A 21,147-nucleotide genomic window follows, 5' to 3' on the forward strand; every position below is an offset into this window, starting at 1 on the left:
GACAGCCACTGCCGCTGCCCCGTTGCCTCCCCCCATCCCCGGTGGCACAATTACCTGAGTCGGGTCCGCGCTGCTGTAGGCCTCCCGTGTGCGTCCCCGGCGTCGTTGCTATGCGCTGAACGGCGCGGCGCATGACGTCAGTGCGCCGCGCCGTGCATAGCAACGACGCAGGGGACGCACGCCGGAGGCCTGCAGCAGCGCGGACCCGACTCAGGTAATTATGCCACCGGGGATGGGGGGAGGCAACGGGGCAGCGGCGCCGGCAATGGGTGCCGCTGCCCCTTCTCTCCCCCTGGCTGTCGACGCCGCTTCTCTCCCCCTGGCTATCGGCGCCGGCACCGATAGTCAGGGGGACAGAACGGGCAGCGGCGCCGATAGCCAGGGGGTGAGAAGGGCCGACAGCAGCGCTCTAGACCCCAGGAAAGGCAGGGGGAGAGAAGTGGGCAGCGACGGCCTCTCTCCCCCTGCCTTTCCTGGGGGTATATCGGGGTATACACGCGCACACACGCACCCTCATTTTACCATGGATATTTGGGTAAAAAACTTTTTTTACCCAAATATCCTTGGTAAAATGAGGGTGCGTGTTATAGGCCGGTGCGTGGTATACCCCGATAAATACGGTATGTCTTTTTTCAACCATACTAACTATGTAAGTGTGTAATGGGTCTGTTAAAAGTTTTTGTGTTATTGAGTAATTGTGCTATTAAGACAACCCCTGTCCTGACCTATTAGTGCTTGGTTGCTCGGTACTAGAATACAGAGACAAAGAGCTTCCAGTCTGGCATACTCAATCCTCGCCCATGTATTACATAGTTGTCCATTTATCTGATAATGTCTGGCTGGCCATAGCTTCTCTCAGTAACATTTTCTGTTTGCTAGAGATGCTGGAGCATGATAAGACACCTCCTTTAAAGCGTAAGTTCTCCTTCTGCTTCTACATAGGAGAACATAGTCTGCACTAAACCTCTGTCAGTCCGTTTTTTTTTTATGAGGAGTTTGTAAGGTATTTGAATTGCCCCCAGCTCTGCAAGCTATCAAGATTTCTACCTAGAAAGTGATGTTATCCTCACGCATCTCTAGGATAGAAATTAATCAGCACAAAAATGTGTTAAAATGTACTTTCAGTGAGATTTAGTGTCAAGATTCAACACTGTCCTGCTGTGCTGAAATGTTTCTGTTCATGTTGAAGAAATTCAGCAGCACTAAAGAGTAAGTTATATGTGAGCAATTGTATATGGCAGTGTGAATGGGGTTGATGACTGGTGTTGCACTGGCATTGGCACTGACTATGTGGCAGGCAATGGTGGTTCTATACTTACTAGTCAGAGCGTTATGGTTACAAGTGGGGCCATGTAGATGACAGAGGGTTTCGTATCTGGTAATGGGACAATGTGTCTTCTGACCAATCATAATCTGCCTGAAACTAAAACTGGTAGATATAGAGAGCAAATACGACCCATACGTCAGGCGCTGTTCCAGGTTCCAATATAGAATAAATGTAGCCAAATATGGTGGTTAAAGTACCAACAGGCACTATCTGCCAATCTGAAGAAGGAGGGTTTTACCTCCGAAACGCGTCATTGGTCCTTACTTAATAAACATAGTGCCTGTTGGTACTTTAACTGCCATATTCGCCTTGGCTACATTTATTCTATATTGGAACCTGGAACAGTGCCTGACGTATGGGTCATATTTTTCTCTCTATATCTACCTCATTGAACAGGATTGGATCCTCCACCCCTGTGACCCACTAGGCTTCGCAGTTCGTTCCGACCAAGATTTTGTCTGTAACCCTATCAAGCGGTGATAAGCGCTGATTATCTGCCACAAGGTGAACGGCCAACCAAAAGGCTGATGCCCTTTTCCACCTCCCATTCCACCCTGTGTCTTGGGTAATACACGAGGCGCAGTCCCTCTTTTTTCTCTTTTATCCTGAAACTAAAACTGTCTGGTTTTGTCCATTGTAACGAATCACAGCTCAGCTTTCATTTTACCAGAGCTTGTTAAGATATGAAAGCTGAGCTGTGATTGGTTGTAATGGCTAAAATCAGACAGCTTCAGACAGATTGGTAAGTCTGGGTAATAGTCTGTATATAACTTAGACCTCCTAAGACCCTCGATACCTGCAGTAAGGCCACGTTCCCCCAGTCTAGTTTTACAAATCTTTCATTCTTGATCAAAAAAAAAAAAGAATGAATCAAAACTTTAGCAAACTGTCCCATGTGGACCTGACCTAGATGAGGGGGCTAGTTATATTACAAAGTATGTAATGTATCTTTAAATCTGTCTAATCTAAGTTTTAGATCACATTTAAATTGGATAAATTTTAAGCCACAAATATGCGCAAATTTATTTCCCCCCCCCTTTACAGAAGACATGTCCACTTTTCACTAAGCCTCACCCCTCATATAATAGTGAAATCTTGAAAATGAAATTCTCATCAGTAGAGACAGTACATGCTGGGTACATTTAAGGGCAGGGTCACACAGGGAAAATCTGCAGTGTGAAATACGTTGCGGATGAGCCCCATGTGACCCTGCCCTTAGCTTGTATAGCTTTATTTATAAAGATCACTTTGCATGCTAAGGGAAGCCATTAAAATTTTCAGATTGTATTTAAATTGCTATTGATTTTCCTTAATTTTCTATAAATATTATATTACGGAGATACGCTCATTGCAGAGGTATAAAAAAAAAGAATAATGAAATACATACCTTTTAATCCCCTCTCCAGCAATGTGTCTTGTCCAACATCTGTTAACTGAGATTGGATAAAGTGCAGCTGTCTTCTATACCAGGGAAAAACACTGTGGCCTAGATTTTGGCCACTGTCTGATCTGCCCATAGTAACCAATCACAAGACAGGTTTCATTTTTTCAGAGCAATTTTAGAAATGAAAGCTGAGCTGTGATAGAAGGTTACATAGAAGGTTACATTTACTGTAAGGGTAGAGTCACACGTATCATATATGCAGCGTATTTGACACCACGTATTTTAGTGCTAGAAAAGTCTATGGGTGTTTATTATTACTCCCATAGACCTTGCTAGCACAGAGATGCTTAGCATGAAATACGCAGTGTCAAATACGCAGCATATACACTACTGGTGACCCCACCCGAAAAGTTTAGGTGATCAAATATGTATACTTTATAGTAAAGGCAGAATGTCTGTATAAAATGTTGTACACAAATATAATATAATTGTATTTATTTTACATTAAGAAAAATGGGAGGCGGCTGCACCGTATTTTCCAAGCGGAATTCTGCTTGGAAAATACATAGTGTGAATTGTCCCTTTGCATATATTTACATTCCCTTATTGCAGCTAATAAATGCTAACTTTGTTAAATAGGTACAGAATGATACAGCCATTCCTTTATGGGAAAAGGAGGATCAACGGACCGCCCAGGAAAACACCTGGGTCAATTAGTTGAATCCACTCCCACAAGGGAAGTACAAAAGACACAAATAAGGTTTACATAAATACATAAGTAGAAAAAGAATATATAAATACAGTATGTAAAAAATCCCATAAATTATGGCCGAATATACTGATGGCATGACATAAAAATATGAAGAAAACATAAATATATATATATGAAAGTATATATAAAATATGCCAAGAGTATATGTGAAAAGAGAGGCACAACTGTGTTAGATAATATATTAGTAGACAGGATGAAAAATGTGTACAAATAACACTACAGGGTGGGCCATTTATATGGATGCACCTTAATAAAATGGGAATGGTTGGTGATATTAACTTCCTGTTTGTGGCACATTAGTATATGTGAGGGGGGGGGGGGACTTTTCAAGATGGGTGGTGACCATGGCGGCCATTTTGAATCCAACTTTTGTTTTTTCAATAGGAAGAGGGTCATGTGACACATCAAAATTATTGGGAATTTCACAAGAAAAACAGTGATGTGCTTGGTTTTAACGTAACTTTATTCTTTCATGAGTTATTTACAAGTTTCTGGCTACTTATAAAATGTGTTCAATGTGCTGCCCATTGTGTTGGATTGTCAATGCAGCCCTCTTCTCTCACTCTTCACACACTGATAGCAACACCGCAGGAGAAATGCTAGCACAGGCTTCCAGTATCTGTAGTTTCAGGTGCTGCAGAATGGGCAAAACAAAAATTGGAACAGGACCCTCAGTTTACGCAGAAAATTTTGTTCAGTGATGAGGCAAACTTTTATGTGAATGGTGAAGTTAGCAAACAAAACCACCGCTATTGGTCTGACACTAACCCACATTGGATAGATCCCTCCAAGACTGTTGGAACACATAAATGCATGGTATGGTGTGGTATATGGGGTACAAATATAGTGGGGCCATTCTTCATCAATGGAAACCTCAAGGCCACTGGATATGAGAAATTGCTACATGATGATGTGTTTCCCTCTTTATGCACTAAAGCTGGCACGTTCCCTGAGTTTTTCCAGCAAGATGGTGCACCACCACATTATGGGTGTCAGGTTCGAGCATTCCTAAATGAACAGTTTCCTGGAAAGTGGATTGATCTTTGTGGGCCAGTTGAATGGCCCCCAACGTCTCCCGATCTGACCCCCTTAGAATTTTATCTTTGGGGTCATCTGAAGGCAATTGTCTATGCTGTGAATATACGAAATGTGCAGCACCTGAAACAACGGATACTGGAAGCCGGTGCTAGCATTTCTCCTGCGGTGTTGCTATCAGTGTGTGAAGAGTGGAAGAAGAAGGTTGCATTGGCAATCCAACACAATGGGCAGCACATTTAACACATTTTATAAGTGATCAGAAACTTGTAAATAACTAATGAAAGAATAAAGTTACGTTAAAACCAAGCACATCATTGTTTTTCTTGTGAAATTCCCAATAAGTTTGATGTGTCACATGACCCTCTTCCTAATGAAAAAACTAAAGTTGGATTAAAAATGTCTGACTTCAAAATGGCCGCCATGGTCACCCCTCACATATACTAATGTGCCACAAACAGGAAGTTAATATCACCAACCATTCCCATTTTATTAAGTTGTATCCATATAAATGCCCCACCCTGTATATACATTTCTTAATAATGCAGAATTACATCCTGTCTATGATTTAGTCCTTTGGTAAATCTGGAATCAAGTTCCAAAATCAAATAAACCTCACGATCAAGAATCTTTTGTCTAAAATTTCCACCCCTTTTGGGGGGAATAACCCTTTCAATACCGCACAGGACCATTGAAGAATAATTTCCCTGATGGACCTGTGCGCAATGTTGTGTGACGAGAATTGAAATGAGCAATATCAGAAATGTGTTTTCTATTTCTGGATTTTAGTGAGTTTGAGGTACACCCTACATATTGAACTTTGCAGGTAACACAAGAAAACAGATATATAACATGTGTTGTGTAACTATTTATGTATTGTTGCATTTTATAATTTTTCCCACTGGAATACGAAGTAAATTCCATAACATTGTGCATAAATTTGCAACAGATACATATCTTGTGACCACATGAACCCTTTGTGGTAAGCCAGGTGCATGTTAAAGGTATGTTGTTAGAAAATAGACTAGGGGATAATTTTTGCCCTATAGTGGGAGCTCTTTTTGACACACATTTAATAATCTAATACTGAACTATAAGAAGGATCACTAGTAATGATCGGCATATATTTGTGAATCAGGTTACAAATTGTGCCAAAATCGCTACTGTATTGGGTGACAAAGACAATAGGTTTATTATTTTTCTGTGTGGAGATATTTTTGGATTTTTGTTGTGTGCCTGTGTAAAAGAAGATATAAGTTTAGCACGATTTTTGTTAACAGCAATGTTTCTGGCTCTGTCTATCTTCCATTTAGGATAGCCTCTAAGTGTGAGGCGTGCTTCTATGTTGTTAGCCTCCTTTTGAAAGAGCTCCAAAGTGGAGCAATTTCTTCTGGCTCTGATCATCTTCCCCACGGGAAGATTACGGGTCACGTGGGGGATGACAGGAGGAAGAATGGAGAATAGTATAAGATGCTGTATTTTTACGAAAAGTAGAGGTAACAATCATTTTTGTGGTCACATCACCAAACAAATTGAGATCCAAAAATGAAACAGAATTATTGTTGAATGAAAGAGTAAATTTAAGTCCTAATTGGTTGTCATTTAGGAAAGTAGAAAATGCCTCTCCGGCCGCCACATAGGACCCCCAGATAAACTGGAGGTCATCGATGTATCGGCCGTACCATCGAATGCAATCGAAAAAAGGATTGCTGGAGGCTAAAAGAGTCCCCTTCTCCCACCAACACATATATATGTTGGCGAGAGAAGGGGAGAATTTCGCCCCCATCGCCACTCTGGTAACCTGCAGGACTGCATCTGGCTAAATACTGCCAGCCCATGTTTGGTGTCCCTGAGAAATCCTGGTATGGTAATAACCAAAGGTTGGAGTAAGGTGTCTACCCAAGCGCACAACCTCTCATTAAGAGAGGAGATTCCTGCAACTATGGGCCTCATGGGAGGAGGAAAGATCTCCTTGTCGATCTTGGGGAGAGAGTGAAAAATGGCTGTAACTGGATGTGAAATTTTTATGTAGTCAGCTTGTTTGGAAGTAAAAAAGCCACTTCTCTCCCCAAGATCCCCAAGATCAAATAATATTTTTATGTCATGCCATCAGTATATTCAGCCATAATTTATGGGATTTTTTACATACTGTATTTATATATTCTTTTTCTACTTATGTATTTATGTAAACCTTAATTGTGTCTTTTGTACTTCCCTTGTGGGAGTGGATTCAACTAATTGACCCATTGATCCTCATTTTCCCATAAAGGAATGGCTGTATCATTCTGTACCTTTGTATGAGTAAGGCTGGTTACACCGGCTGAAACGCGTCACTTTGTATCCTGCTGTCTCGTGGCTTGAATAAAGAATCGGCTTTTATTTGCACAATATCCTGCGCTGGACTTCTTCTTTCTCATATTGCTTTGGTGCTGGTTCACACAGTGCCGTGCGCTAGGTCTCTGGCTGAAGAGGTGAGCTGAGAAACTACCAATTTGTCTATTGTTAAATAGGGTTATAGAATCTCTATGGGTGACACTAGACTAAGCAGCTCTCCCACTCATGAGGTAGCACTGGGGATATCTGCTGTCCACTGGTACATTTTTTGACTGGAACCAGAAAAATATAAACTTCCCAGTCATGTCAATGTCTTTATCTTATAACCCGCACTTGAAAATGGCAGCTGGAATCTGGCTGGGTACTGGACCTCACAGCTGTCTGCACTAGTCTTATAGTAGAAATGAAGAGGTTTTGCCTTTGGCAACCAGTTAAAAGCAGGCTATCTTTTTCTGACTTACCGATTCTGGCGCTAAGTTATTCAAAAAGTTGTGCCGATATAGCAGAGCACAAAATATAAATATGAGAATGCGAGTTTGTGCTAATGGTAATTAATAGGTGAAGTCATAAATTATGATGTGCAGTATTATTATTCATATACTAATGGAATCACTTTTATTATACCTCCTTTTCTGAAAAGTTTGTTCCTATCATTTTATTTTCAATTTTCCCTATCTGGTACCCTGATGGCCTCAGTCTCCCCTTGACTGACCTTTACTTCTTTCTTTCCCTTCTAGTCTCACTTACAGGTGAATTGCTTGCAGGAACTTGCGTTGATGTTTGCGTACTTTAGCATGGTCGATTTTTCTCACAAGTTTTGTGTGTTTATAAATGAGCCACGTTTCCCTGAGCACGTTGGCAGCTGCATTTTTCACCTACAAAATAAATAAATAAGTTAAATACGTTCAATGACCGGTATGCAACAATGTAGAAATAGTGAATAGAAGGGGATTGAAGCAAAGTAAAAATGCTGAGGCATACTGTAAAGTGAATAATGATTTGCATTACAGGTATTAATGGGGTGGGTAGAAGATATTGAGGAAAATCAACTGCTTTAGTTTTTACATGTGCGTCATGAAATATTAGGCTGGGTTCATACATCGTAAAATTACATGAAAAACACAGTCGTAAAATAGGTGTAAACCCCCTCTACCCCTCCAGAAATGGCTATAGTTTATATTTTTATATTGCACTCAATAAAAGTCTATGGAAAAGTGGCAGTTTAAAATAAATAAATATATAAATTAATAATTGAAATTGTATTTAAATAATTGGTAGTATTTACAATGTTTTATTTTTAGAAATTGTCCTTTTCCATAGACTTTCATTGAGCACTTTAGTACAATAAAAATATGACCATTTTTTTCTTTTTATACCTTTATTACATCTATTTTTATTTAATTTTACCACGTGTGAACCCAGCCTTATACCTCCCATAACAATGATACCATTCTCTATGTGTGCTGTTATCATTTGGGAATTACAATTGTTGTGTGGACAGTTTAACTGGTAAAATGTGGCCAATGCAGCTGCCATTATATTGTACTATGCCTAATATGCCAAAATATATCTAAAACTGATGCTACGGATATATATGCCTAATGAATAATACTATTATAGAGAAGTCAAATAATTTTCATGACATGTACATTTTAAATTCCTGCCCATAAGTTATCACAATGTACACAAGAACTGTTAAATATTACATTCAGCAATGCTGCATATACCTGATATAAAACTGATGCAATTGTGTGAACAGTACAGTTGGTACTACAAAAATGTACAACAGATATGTATGTACTCTGTGCACTCTCTGTATGTACAGTATGGATCATTATTGTATGTATGAACTATCTATGTAGAGACAACCCCAAATGTGTCAAAGAGGCTGCACACTTCTGCTGGGAAAAGCTCACAGTTTACAGGGGTACTCTGGTGGAAACCTTTTTTTTTTTTTTTTTTTAAATCGACTGGTGCCAGAAAGATAAACAGACTTGTAGATGACTTCTATTAAAAAATCTTTACTCTTCCAGTACTTTTTAGCAGCTGTATGCTACAGAGGAAATTCTTTTCTTTTTTACTTTCTTTTTTGTCTTGTCCACAGTGCTCTCAGCTGACACCTCTGTCCGTGTCAGGAACTGTCCAGAGCAACATAGGTTTACAATGTGGACAGTTCCTGATACGGGCATCAGGTGTCAGCAGAGAGCACTGTGGAAAAGACAAAAAAGAAATTCAAAAAGAAAAAATTTCCTCTGTAGCAAACAGCTGCTAAAAAGTACTGGAAGGGTAAATATTTTTTAATAGAAGTAATTTACAAATCTGTTTAACTTTCTGGGACCAATTGATTTAAAAAAAAATGTTTTCCACCCCTTTCAAGAGCTATTCTATTGCTAGAAAATTATATTTAAATAAGACAATTACCCAAAAATATATACTGTATCTCAGTGATGTAGTGATATCACAAATGGTACTGGCTTCAGCATGCTTTTTCGTGAATCACCCCTGACACGATGTTGTGTAGTTCTATCATTTTCAATGTGGTATTGTCTCAATAGCTCTGCCTAAACAATGCATCATTATTTTCTGTTCCTGACTGCTATTTTACTGCATTTTTGTTATAATAGCCCCCATTTTTGATGGGATTTCAGAACTGTAAAAATTAGGTAAAAACAATGTAATACTGTAATATGTGAACACAGACTTAGGGAGAGTGAGGTGTGTTTAGGACATGCTGCCTTGTGATGAAAGATGCCAAAGGCAGAGGAGCAGACAGGCAATGAATGCTGGACTCTAACTGGGTTATAGTCTGCTGTGAAATTAAATGTTCTGCAACAGCACTGGGAAGGGAACTGGCAGGAATGCTCTGGGAGGTAAATAGGCACGGTGGGAGGACTGTGATAAAGAGCAGATGGAAAGCAATGCATTCTGGGAATTGTAGTACTGAGCAAGTGCTCAAACAGGAATGAAAGGACTAAAACCCTGAAAAAATAGATTTTTGGTTGTTTCAGAACTGGGGCAGACAGGTAAGCAATAATATATGTTTTTCCAGAATTTTTATGTTGTTTTTTTCTACCTGACATTGAAATACCCCTTAAATAATTCTTCTCTGATTCTGAGTGTATGACATATATATCTGCAGAAGCCAGTCAGTCATGAATTAGGACATGCAAGTTATGCAGTTATTTGACAGCATATGATCACTGTTTTCACTAAAGAGATTGTGATGCCCACTGGCACTGTACGCCATGCAGTGTAATAGTGCCCATGAACATGAAAGGGGATAAAGATTGATTTTAATCAAAATGATTGTTCTTCAGGTGAAATGAAACAATTCATGATTACTTTAGCCGACTGATGGCAGACGGTTCTGTCTGGTAAGAAGTCAGCCATGTTTGAACTTTTTGGGGAAGAATGTTCTCATAATATTCAGAAAGTTTACAGAAAGATCATTCATCCTCTGCTTACTGTCCATAAATGGCCAATTTGAACTACAGTAACAGCCAATATGACTAAAATATGTAAGGTATTGTCTGTGAAACAATTGCTCATCAGACTATTGTTTGTTCAATTGTACAGCTACCTTAACATTTCCGATAAACCTTACATTAAGATAAAGGGAAGTGATTGATTTCAAAATGATAGTATTACAATCTTTTTAGCTGACTGATTAAAGACTGTTATTGTTTGAAAAGAAGTCCATTGTGTTTGAAATTTTTGAAAGAAGAAAGATCATTTGTGAACAAAGTGAAAAAGTCTTCTCATAATGTTCCCATAAAGATCGTTCAACCTTCACTAACTAGCATTGAATTGCCAGTTTAAACAACTTAAGGGTATGTTCATAGTGGAATTGTCTGCCCAGAAAATTTCCTCACAGACATTTCATAGACAGCAGGTATTGACAGAATATTTTCAATGGGATTCTGCTGAAACAGAATTTCTGATCAAAAATTTTCTGGTGGGTTCTGCTTTGTGTGACCATAACCTAATGGCCAATATTGACTTAAATGTGTATTCCTGTGTCTGTTCATCAAACGTCCATTTGATCAACGGTTGTTCAGCCATTATTTTACTTTCATCTAATGTGTATGACCACCTTAAAGGGGTACTCCAGTTGAAAACATTTTTTTTTTATCAACTGGTGCCAGAAAGTTAAACAGATTTGTTAATTACTTCTATAAAAAAATCTTTACCATTCCAGTACTTTTTAGCAGCTGTATGCTACAGAGGAAATTATTTTCTTTTGAATTTCTTTTTTATCTTGTCCGTTTCAGGAACTGTCCAGAGCAGGAGAAAATCCCAATTGCAAAACTATGCTGCTCTGGACAGTTCCTGACACGGACAGAGGTGTCAGCAGAGAGCACTGTGGACAAGACAAAAAAGAAATAAAAAAAAGAAAATAATTTCCTCTGTAGCATACAGCTGCTAATAAGTACTAAAAGGATTAAGATTTTTAAATTGAAGTCATTTACAAATCTGTTTAACTTTCTTGCACCAGTTCATTTAAAAAAAAAAAAGATAAAAAAATTCCACCGGAGTACCCCTTAAAGGTCAGCCCTACTTAAGCACACAGGTAGGTAATATGCAACAAAGCCTAAAAAGGAATGCATTTTGATTTAGGAATATTTTTTTCCTTTGTATATGCCCGGTGTAAAGAAGAATGCACATGAGCATAATATGATTAAAACAAGCATAGGTAGTTCATGCCTCGTAAGATCCCTTCAGTATAGCATTACTTTTTTATCCCTCTACTAGATTTGAAGGGCACTACCATAGCATTTGCACCAAATCCCCCCTCCCATTCCCATTCTTCCCCACATCTCTGTACCCGCTTTGAAAGCTGTGTGTCCATCATAAAGTTGTGTACGTGTTTCTCAGCTTTGGTGAGCTCCAACTTTCTTGCAACAACAGCAACAACCAGAGCTGTGCAGCCTGCACCCTGTGGGAGGAAAGGACAGGCTGACTGCAGAGCATGGAATAAGAAGAAAAACACTAAACATAGGAAGATACAAAAGAGACTCATGACTTGAAGATGAGAAGAAAGGACTTAAATAACAGACAATAGAAAATGGAGGATGAGTTATCATTATTGATGTGACTGATGTCTTACCATAATGCCTGTCAGCAGACACACTCCCTTTCCACAGTAAGTGTTGGGTACCATGTCTCCATAGCCAATTGATAGGAACGTTATTGAAATGAGCCACATGGCACCCAGGAAGTTACTGGTGACCTCCTGTTTGTCATGGTACCTATTGGGGAGAACAAAATAAAAGGAGATAGGCAATGAGCAATCTGGTATTGGAGCTTGCGGACAGTACAGGTCTTGACATGCAACATTTTTTTAAAACCTTTTAATTTTTTAGGTTGGGGTATCGCTGCCAACCTCATTAAGTGCCAGATTTAAAAAAAAATATATATATATTTTTTTTTTAAACACAAGCACTTTAACCTGTGGGATTAAAGGACCCACTTCTCAAACATTGCTCCTAAAGTTATTAAGGTTAGGACATAAGTGAACTAATTATTTGAATTCTATAGCTTTGTTATCAGTGTTCCATAACAGCCAATGATATATGGTGTAATGTGTAGAATAAATATACAGTCATATGGAAAAATAGGACAACCCTCATGTAAACAATCCATAAAGAAAAAGTTTTTATTTTACTTTTCAACAATAATTTTTGGAAACAGGAAGTTAACAGACATGCCATTTCCTTTGTGTAACAAAAACTTAAAATTAGAATCCAGTACCAGGACATGCACAAATAATATAAACATCATTAAAGAACATTATTACAGTATTCAGTATGGTTGAAAAAAGACACATGTCTCTCAAGCTCAACCACGGAGGTAATGGGAGGCAGTATGAACGGGAGGGGACATCTTAGAACACAAGTTTTGTCACGGAAGATCATTTACAATCACAAGATTTCACAACACGTGCCAACCGGCCCACTCAAAAATGCCAGAATTTCATTATGGGCCCACATTTAACCTATTTCATATATGGGAGGTGTGCCAGGAGGTGTGCCAAGCAAGAAGTTGAATGTTTAGGCTAGTGGACTCTGTATATAAATTAAAGATAATGTTATTTTGCCACAGTACTAAGACATATTTTGCAAAATCCAAAGCATTTCACAAGAACCCAATACCAACTATGAAGCATGTAAAATATAAAAATTACCCTAAACATACAAATAGACCACCACAAGGTATGGCAAAAAATAAAGGAAATGGCAAATCTGTGAATTTTTACTTAAATTATTCCAATCTAATTTTTTTTTCTCAATTATAGAATTTTTATGTTAATATAGTCTGTGATATTCCACATGTTAAGAAAGTTTACACAGGCTAGGCTCATTTTTACATATGATCACACATATATCAAAAGTAGAACAAAAGATTCCTTAAAACTAGTTAAAAGGAAAAGTACAGTATATATTTTTCCTTCAAGATAACAAGGACTATATTTATTATAGTTAAGTTATTATTTACTTATTCGTACATTTGTTTTATGTGTGTGTGTGTGGGGGGGGGGGGGGGGGGGTTGAGCTGGGAAATCTTCATGGTTCTACTCAGGGGTCAAGTCCTGGGAAAAAAAAGTGTGAAAACTCACCCAAGATTTCCACTCAAGGGCTGGTCCTGCTGTGAAAAAACTCAGTTCCCAGATGTTCCTGCAGGACTTGAGCCCTGGTTCTACTTCAAAAGAAGACAGTCAAAGCCCAACGTAGTTCGACTGTAGTAGATCAATTGTACTTTACACTTCTTAAAATACAGTAATACAGCAATCTGGATGGTTACTGTTCTCACATGAGGCACAGATGCTTTTTGGTTACATATACCTGGTTACATATACTGTACACTAGCTGGCACTCTTGTTTAACTGTTTCTGAAAATAAGTTAACAGAAGTGTTTTTAGCAATCACAGGTCTCTGTTCTCTTCCCATGCCTCTTCAGTCTCACACTTCTTGCCATCTATATAGCAGCCGGATCTTCCTTAGTTAGAACCAGTGGTTAAGGGTTTTGCCTTCAATGTCTTCTCAACCCAGAATACTCCCTAGTTGATTATGATAAGTCCTTTCCTACCTATCCTCGTGACTCATTATATGCCAAAATCATGAAATCACTAGCTTAGTCAAAAACATAATATTATGTCATAATACTATGTCAGGACATGTATATGCTATATGTGTCTATGAGTAACCATCCAGTGGTTGTGATGTGGATTGTAGCCTGTTGCAGATTTGCAAGGGTTTTGTATTGTATTTGTTTGTATCATTAGTATTTGGAATCCTTAAACAAATTCATGAAACTAATTTCTGCCACAAATAGCTCTTTCTATGGCATGTCAATGGCAAGAGGGTGGCAGTGATTCTCTGAATCCCACTTAACTACCTTTCCCACTGTTTACGATAAAAAAGAACATACACGTTCTTGCCTGACCACGTTGCCTGACCACGTTGTGTGATATTGTTTGATGCCAAAATAAATGATCAAATCAGTAACTTCTCACCGATGTAGGTTGTACAAGCCAAGTACAACATTGGGAATCACAGAAAAGCAAATTTCCGAGACCCTGCAGCCGCTCCAAGCCTCGTGTGCAGCAACCAAGAACAATGGACCTCCATAGGATTAGGCTGGATCACAAAGGGCGCTGGGAGTCAGGTTAGTAGAAAACGGTTTAATTACCCACGATGCAATGCGTTTCGCGGAATTTCCGCTTCATCAGGAAGTTTAACAGACCCAGCACATTGTGAAAAGGATTATCCCAACAAGGCCACAACCCAGGACCCACTATCCAGGCCAAACCTAATGTCTAAATACTCAGGCCTAATACAGGCCTCATTCCCTGGGCCAAACCCACTTAACTATCCAGGCCACTCTACAGGCCTTCCATGTGAACAGACTTCCCAGTAGATATGCACTGGTATACAAGGCTATTGTTCTTCTCAGCCCCCAAACAGGACCCACTAAAACCTTCCACAGATTCGTGTACACTGCCACTTATAAGTGACATGTCCTTTTAAAGGGGTACTCCGGTGGAAAACTATTTTTTTTTAAATCTTAATCCTTCCAGTACTTATCAGCAGCTGTATACTACAGAGGATGTTCTTTTCTTTTTGAATTTATTTTCTTCCTGACCACAGTGCTCTCTGCTGACACCTCTGTCCATGTCAGGAACGTTCCAGGGCAGGAGCAAATCCCATAGCAAACCTGTCCTGCTCTGGACAGAGGTGTCAGCAGAGGGCACTGTTGACAGAGGTGTCAGCAGAGAGCACTGTGGTCAGGCAGAAAAGAACTATACAACTTCCTGTGGAGCATACAGCAGCTGACAAGTACTGGAAGGATTAAGATTTTTAAATATAATTATAGTAATTTGTTTAACTTTCTGGCACCAGTTCATTTAAAAAAACTATTTCCACCAGAGTACCCCTTTAAGTCCTGGAAGACTACACATAGGTAATCACTTCTAGGCTGACAGCACACTCAGCATTGCCACTTTAGCAGCAGCCTACTTGTAACACTCCAAGCCACTCTTCTCTATAGCCAACATTCCCTAACTCTATAATATACATTATTGCCATTGACTATATAGATAGATAGATAGATAGATAGATAGATAGATAGATAGATAGAGAGACAGAGGTTGTTGGAGCACCAATGTACAAAAAGGTCACCTGGATGGAAAGCACTTCAGGTGTTATACTAAGTAGAAGAGGGGGAGTGGAGTAAATATAGTCACAGCTATCATTTGTGAGACTAGGAGAATTTGGCTGTGTATCCTGCAATGTTCGGTGTGTCTGAGTTTACCGTCAGCCAGAAAGTAATTAGGTCTGGGAAGTAATTAGCTTCTGGGCCTGCAGTAGAAAATGCAGCATAATATGAGGAACCTGTAAATGGAAGCGGTGGTGTGTGTCACGATGCCGGCTGGCAGGTAGTGGATCCTCTGTGCCAGAGAGGGATTGGCGTGGACCGTGCTAGTGGATCGGTTCTAAGTCACTACTGGTTTTCACCAGAGCCCGCCGCAAAGCGGGATGGTCTTGCTGCGGCGCTAGTGACCAGGTCGTATCCACTAGCAACGGCTCAACCTCTCTGACTGCTGAAGATAGGCGCGGTACAAGGGAGTAGACAGAAGCAAGGTCGGACGTAGCAGAAGGTCGGGGCAGGCAGCAAGGATCGTAGTCGGGGGCAACGGCAGGAGGTCTGGAACACAGGCTAGGAACACACAAGGAAACGCTTTCACTGGCACAATGGCAACAAGATCCGGCGAGGGAGTGAAGGGGAAGTGAGGTATAAATAGGGAGTGCACAGGTGAACACACTAATTGGAACCACTGCGCCAATCAGCGGCGCAGTGGCCCTTTAAATCGCAGAGACCCGGCGCGCGCGCGCCCTAGGGAGCGGGGCCGCGCGCGCCGGGACAGGACAGACGGAGAGCGAGTCAGGTACGGGAGCCGGGATGCGCATCGCGAGCGGGCGCTACCCGCATCGCGAATCGCATCCCGGCTGGAGACGGTATCGCAGCGCACCGGGTCAGTGGAGCTGCCCGGAGCGCTGCGGTAGCGAGAGAGAAGCGAGCGCTCCGGGGAGGAGCGGGGACCCGGAGCGCTCGGCGTAACAGTACCCCCCCCCTTGGGTCTCCCCCTCTTCTTAGAGCCTGAGAACCTGAGGAGCAGACTTTTGTCTAGGATGTTGTCCTCAGGTTCCCAGGATCTCTCTTCAGGTCCACAGCCCTCCCAATCCACCAAAAAGAACCTTTTTCCTCTGACCGTCTTGGAGGCCAGTATCTCTTTCACTGAGAAGACGTCAGAAGAACCGGAGACAGGAGTGGGAGAAACTAATTTGGGAGAGAAACGGTTGATGATGAGTGGTTTAAGAAGAGAGACATGAAAGGCATTAGGAATACGGAGAGAAGGAGGAAGAAGAAGTTTGTAAGAGACAGGATTAATTTGGCACAAGACTTTGAAAGGACCAAGATAGCGTGGACCCAGTTTGTAACTGGGGACACGAAAGCGGACATATTTAGCGGAGAGCCATACCTTGTCTCCGGGAGCAAAAATGGGGGGAGCTCTTCTTTTCTTATCGGCAAATTTTTTCATGCGAGATGAAGCCTGTAAAAGAGAATCTTGGGTCTCTTTCCATATGGTGGAAAGATCACGAGTCACTTCATCTACAGCGGGCAAACCAGAGGGCAAGGGAGTAGGGAGGGGGGGAAGAGGGTGACGGCCGTACACCACGAAAAATGGGGATTTGGAGGAAGATTCAGAGACTCTAAAGTTATACGAGAATTCGGCCCATGGTAGAAGATCTGCCCAATCATCCTGGCGGGAGGAAACAAAATGTCGTAAATAATCACCCAAGACCTGGTTAATTCTTTCTACTTGTCCATTGGATTGAGGATGATATGCAGAAGAAAAGTTTAATTTAATCTTGAGTTGTTTACAGAGAGCCCTCCAGAATTTAGACACGAATTGGACGCCTCTATCCGAGACTATCTGTGTGGGCAACCCGTGAAGACGAAAAATGTGTACAAAAAATTGTTTAGCCAACTGAGGCGCTGAAGGAAGACCAGGAAGAGGGATGAAATGTGCCATCTTGGAGAATCGATCAACGACCACCCAAACAACAGTGTTGCCACGGGATGGGGGTAGGTCTGTAATAAAATCCATACCAATCAGAGACCAAGGCTGTTCGGGGACAGGCAGAGGATGAAGAAAACCAGCAGGCTTCTGGCGAGGAGTCTTATCCCGGGCACAGACAGTGCAGGCTCGCACAAAGTCCACGACATCCGTCTCCAGAGTCGGCCACCAATAGAAGCGAGAGATGAGTTGCACAGATTTCTTGATGCCCGCATGGCCTGCGAGATGGGAGGAGTGACCCCATTTGAGGATTCCGAGGCGTTGGCGTGGAGTGACGAAGGTTTTCCCTGGAGGAGTTTGCCTGATGGAGGCTGGAGAAGTGGAAATCAGGCAGTCAGGAGGAATGATGTGTTGCGGAGAGAGTTCAACTTCCGAGGCATCCGAGGAACGAGAGAGAGCATCGGCCCTAATGTTCTTATCGGCAGGCTGAAAGTGAATTTCAAAATTAAATCGGGCAAAGAACAGAGACCACCTGGCCTGGCGAGGATTCAGCCGTTGGGCAGACTGGAGATAGGAGAGGTTCTTGTGATCGGTGTAAATAATAACTGGAAATCTTGATCCCTCCAGCAGATGCCTCCATTCCTCAAGTGCTAATTTAATGGCTAGAAGCTCTCGATCCCCGATGGAGTAGTTCCTCTCCGCCGGAGAGAAGGTCCTAGAAAAAAAACCACAAGTAACAGCATGCCCGGAAGAATTTTTTTGTAGAAGGACCGCTCCAGCTCCTACAGAGGAGGCATCAACCTCCAATAGGAAGGGTTTAGATGGGTCAGGTCTGGAGAGCACGGGAGCCGAAGAAAAGGCAGACTTGAGCCGTTTAAAGGCGTCTTCCGCTTGAGGAGGCCAAGACTTGGGATTGGCATTTTTTTTGGTTAAAGCCACGATAGGAGCCACAACGGTAGAAAAATGTGGAATAAATTGCCTGTAATAATTGGCGAACCCCAAAAAACGTTGGATAGCACGGAGTCCGGAGGGGCGTGGCCAATCTAAGACGGCAGAGAGTTTGTCTGGATCCATTTGTAGTCCTTGGCCAGAGACCAAGTATCCTAGGAAAGGAAGAGATTGGCATTCAAACAGACATTTCTCTATCTTGGCATAAAGTTGATTGTCACGAAGTCTCTGAAGAACCATACGGACATGCTGGCGGTGTTCTTCTAGATTGGCAGAAAAAATCAGGATATCGTCCAGATATACAACAACACAGGAGTATAAGAGATCACGAAAAATTTCATTAACAAAGTCTTGGAAGACGGCAGGGGCGTTGCACAGGCCAAAGGGCATGACCAGATACTCAAAGTGTCCATCTCTAGTGTTAAATGCCGTTTTCCATTCATCCCCCTCTCTGATGCGGATGAGATTATAAGCACCTCTTAAGTCCAGTTTGGTAAAGATGTGGGCACCTTGGAGGCGATCAAAGAGTTCAGAGATGAGGGGTAGGGGGTAGCGGTTCTTTACCGTGATTTTATTAAGACCGCGGTAGTCAATGCAAGGACGTAGAGAGCCATCTTTTTTGGACACAAAGAAAAATCCGGCTCCGGCAGGAGAGGAGGATTTACGGATAAAGCCTTTTTTTAAATTTTCCTGGATGTACTCCGACATAGCAAGAGTCTCTGGGGCGGACAGAGGATAGATTCTGCCCCGGGGTGGAGAAGTGCCCGGGAGGAGGTCAATAGGACAATCATAAGGCCTGTGAGGAGGTAGAGTCTCAGCTTGTTTTTTGCAAAAAACATCCGCAAAGTCCATATAGGCCTTAGGGAGACCGGTTACAGGGGGAACCACAGAGTCACGGCAAGGGGTACTGGGAACCGGTTTTAGGCAGTCCTTGAAACAAGAGGGCCCCCAACTCTTGATCTCCCCAGTGGACCAATCCAGGGTTGGGGAATGGAGTTGAAGCCAGGGTAGTCCAAGGAGGATTTCGGAAGTGCAATTGGGGAGGACCAAAAATTCAATCTTCTCGTGATGAGGTCCGATGCACATTAGAAGGGGCTCCGTGCGGAGACGTATGGTACAGTCCAATCTTTCATTGTTTACACAATTGATGTAGAGGGGTCTGGCGAGACTGGTCACTGGGATGTTGAACCTGTTGACGAGAGAGGCCAAAATAAAATTTCCTGCAGATCCGGAATCCAAGAAGGCCATAGTAGAGAAGGAGAAGGCAGAGGCAGATATCCGCACAGGCACAGTAAGACGTGGAGAAGCAGAGTAGACATCAAGGACTGTCTCACCTTTGTGCGGAGTCAGCGTACGTCTTTCCAGGCGGGGAGGACGGATAGGACAATCCTTCAGGAAGTGTTCGGTACTGGCACAGTACAGGCAGAGATTCTCCATGCGGCGTCGTGTCCTCTCTTGAGGTGTCAGGCGAGACCGGTCGACCTGCATAGCCTCCACGGCGGGAGGCACAGGAACGGATTGCAGGGGACCAGAGGAGAGAGGAGCCGGGGAGAAAAAACGCCTTGTGCGAACAAAGTCCATATCCTGGCGGAGCTCCTGACGCCTTTCGGAAAAACGCATGTCAATGCGAGTGGCAAGATGGATGAGTTCATGTAGGTTAGCAGGGATTTCTCGTGCGGCCAGAACATCTTTAATGTTGCTGGATAGGCCTTTTTTAAAGGTCGCGCAGAGGGCCTCATTATTCCAGGATAATTCTGAAGCAAGAGTACGGAATTGTACGGCGTACTCGCCAACGGAAGAATTACCCTGGACCAGGTTCAACAGGGCAGTCTCAGCAGAAGAGGCTCGGGCAGGTTCCTCAAAGACACTTCGAATTTCCGAGAAGAAGGAGTGTATAGAGGCAGTGACGGGGTCATTGCGGTCCCAGAGCGGTGTGGCCCATGACAGAGCTTTTCCAGACAAAAGGCTGACTACGAAAGCCACCTTAGACCTTTCAGTAGGAAACTGGTCCGACATCATCTCCAAGTGCAGGGAACATTGGGAAAGAAAGCCACGGCAGAATTTAGAGTCCCCATCAAATTTATCCGGCAAGGATAGTCGTAGACCAGAAGCGGCCACTCGCTGCGGAGGAGGTGCAGGAGCTGGCGGAGGAGATGATTGCTGAAGCTGTGGTAGTAGCTGCTGTAGCAACACGGTCAGTTGAGAAAGCTGTTGGCCTTGTTGCGCTATCTGTTGTGACTGCTGGGCGACCACCGTGGTGAGGTCGGCGACAACTGGCAGAGGAACTTCAGCGGGATCCATGGCCGGATCTACTGTCACGATGCCGGCTGGCAGGTAGTGGATCCTCTGTGCCAGAGAGGGATTGGCGTGGACCGTGCTAGTGGATCGGTTCTAAGTCACTACTGGTTTTCACCAGAGCCCGCCGCAAAGCGGGATGGTCTTGCTGCGGCGGTAGTGACCAGGTCGTATCCACTAGCAACGGCTCAACCTCTCTGACTGCTGAAGATAGGCGCGGTACAAGGGAGTAGACAGAAGCAAGGTCGGACGTAGCAGAAGGTCGGGGCAGGCAGCAAGGATCGTAGTCGGGGGCAACGGCAGGAGGTCTGGAACACAGGCTAGGAACACACAAGGAAACGCTTTCACTGGCACAATGGCAACAAGATCCGGCGAGGGAGTGAAGGGGAAGTGAGGTATAAATAGGGAGTGCACAGGTGAACACACTAATTGGAACCACTGCGCCAATCAGCGGCGCAGTGGCCCTTTAAATC

At 42.5% G+C, this 21,147-nt stretch overlaps 1 protein-coding gene across 7 annotated transcripts in view; it reads right to left on the reverse strand.

Annotated features, from left to right (window-relative positions):
• LOC130269518 (small conductance calcium-activated potassium channel protein 2-like) overlaps positions 1–21,147 on the reverse strand; it is a 198,512-nt gene that overhangs the window by 38,264 nt on the left and 139,101 nt on the right. For all 7 annotated transcript variants that reach the window (XR_008843550.1, XM_056518116.1, XM_056518118.1 and 4 more), the window contains 3 exons: positions 11,960–12,101; positions 11,678–11,788; positions 7,600–7,727 (listed from right to left, as the gene is read on the reverse strand). Coding sequence is in view for 6 of the 7 variants with exons in the window: in XM_056518116.1 (XP_056374091.1) it covers positions 7,600–7,727; positions 11,678–11,788; positions 11,960–12,101 (381 nt within the window). In the remaining variant the exon portion in view is untranslated. The remainder of the gene's footprint in view (positions 1–7,599; positions 7,728–11,677; positions 11,789–11,959; positions 12,102–21,147) is intronic.

This window comes from Hyla sarda, chromosome 1 (genome assembly GCF_029499605.1).
Source record: "Hyla sarda isolate aHylSar1 chromosome 1, aHylSar1.hap1, whole genome shotgun sequence".
Lineage (NCBI taxonomy): Eukaryota > Metazoa > Chordata > Amphibia > Anura > Hylidae > Hyla > Hyla sarda.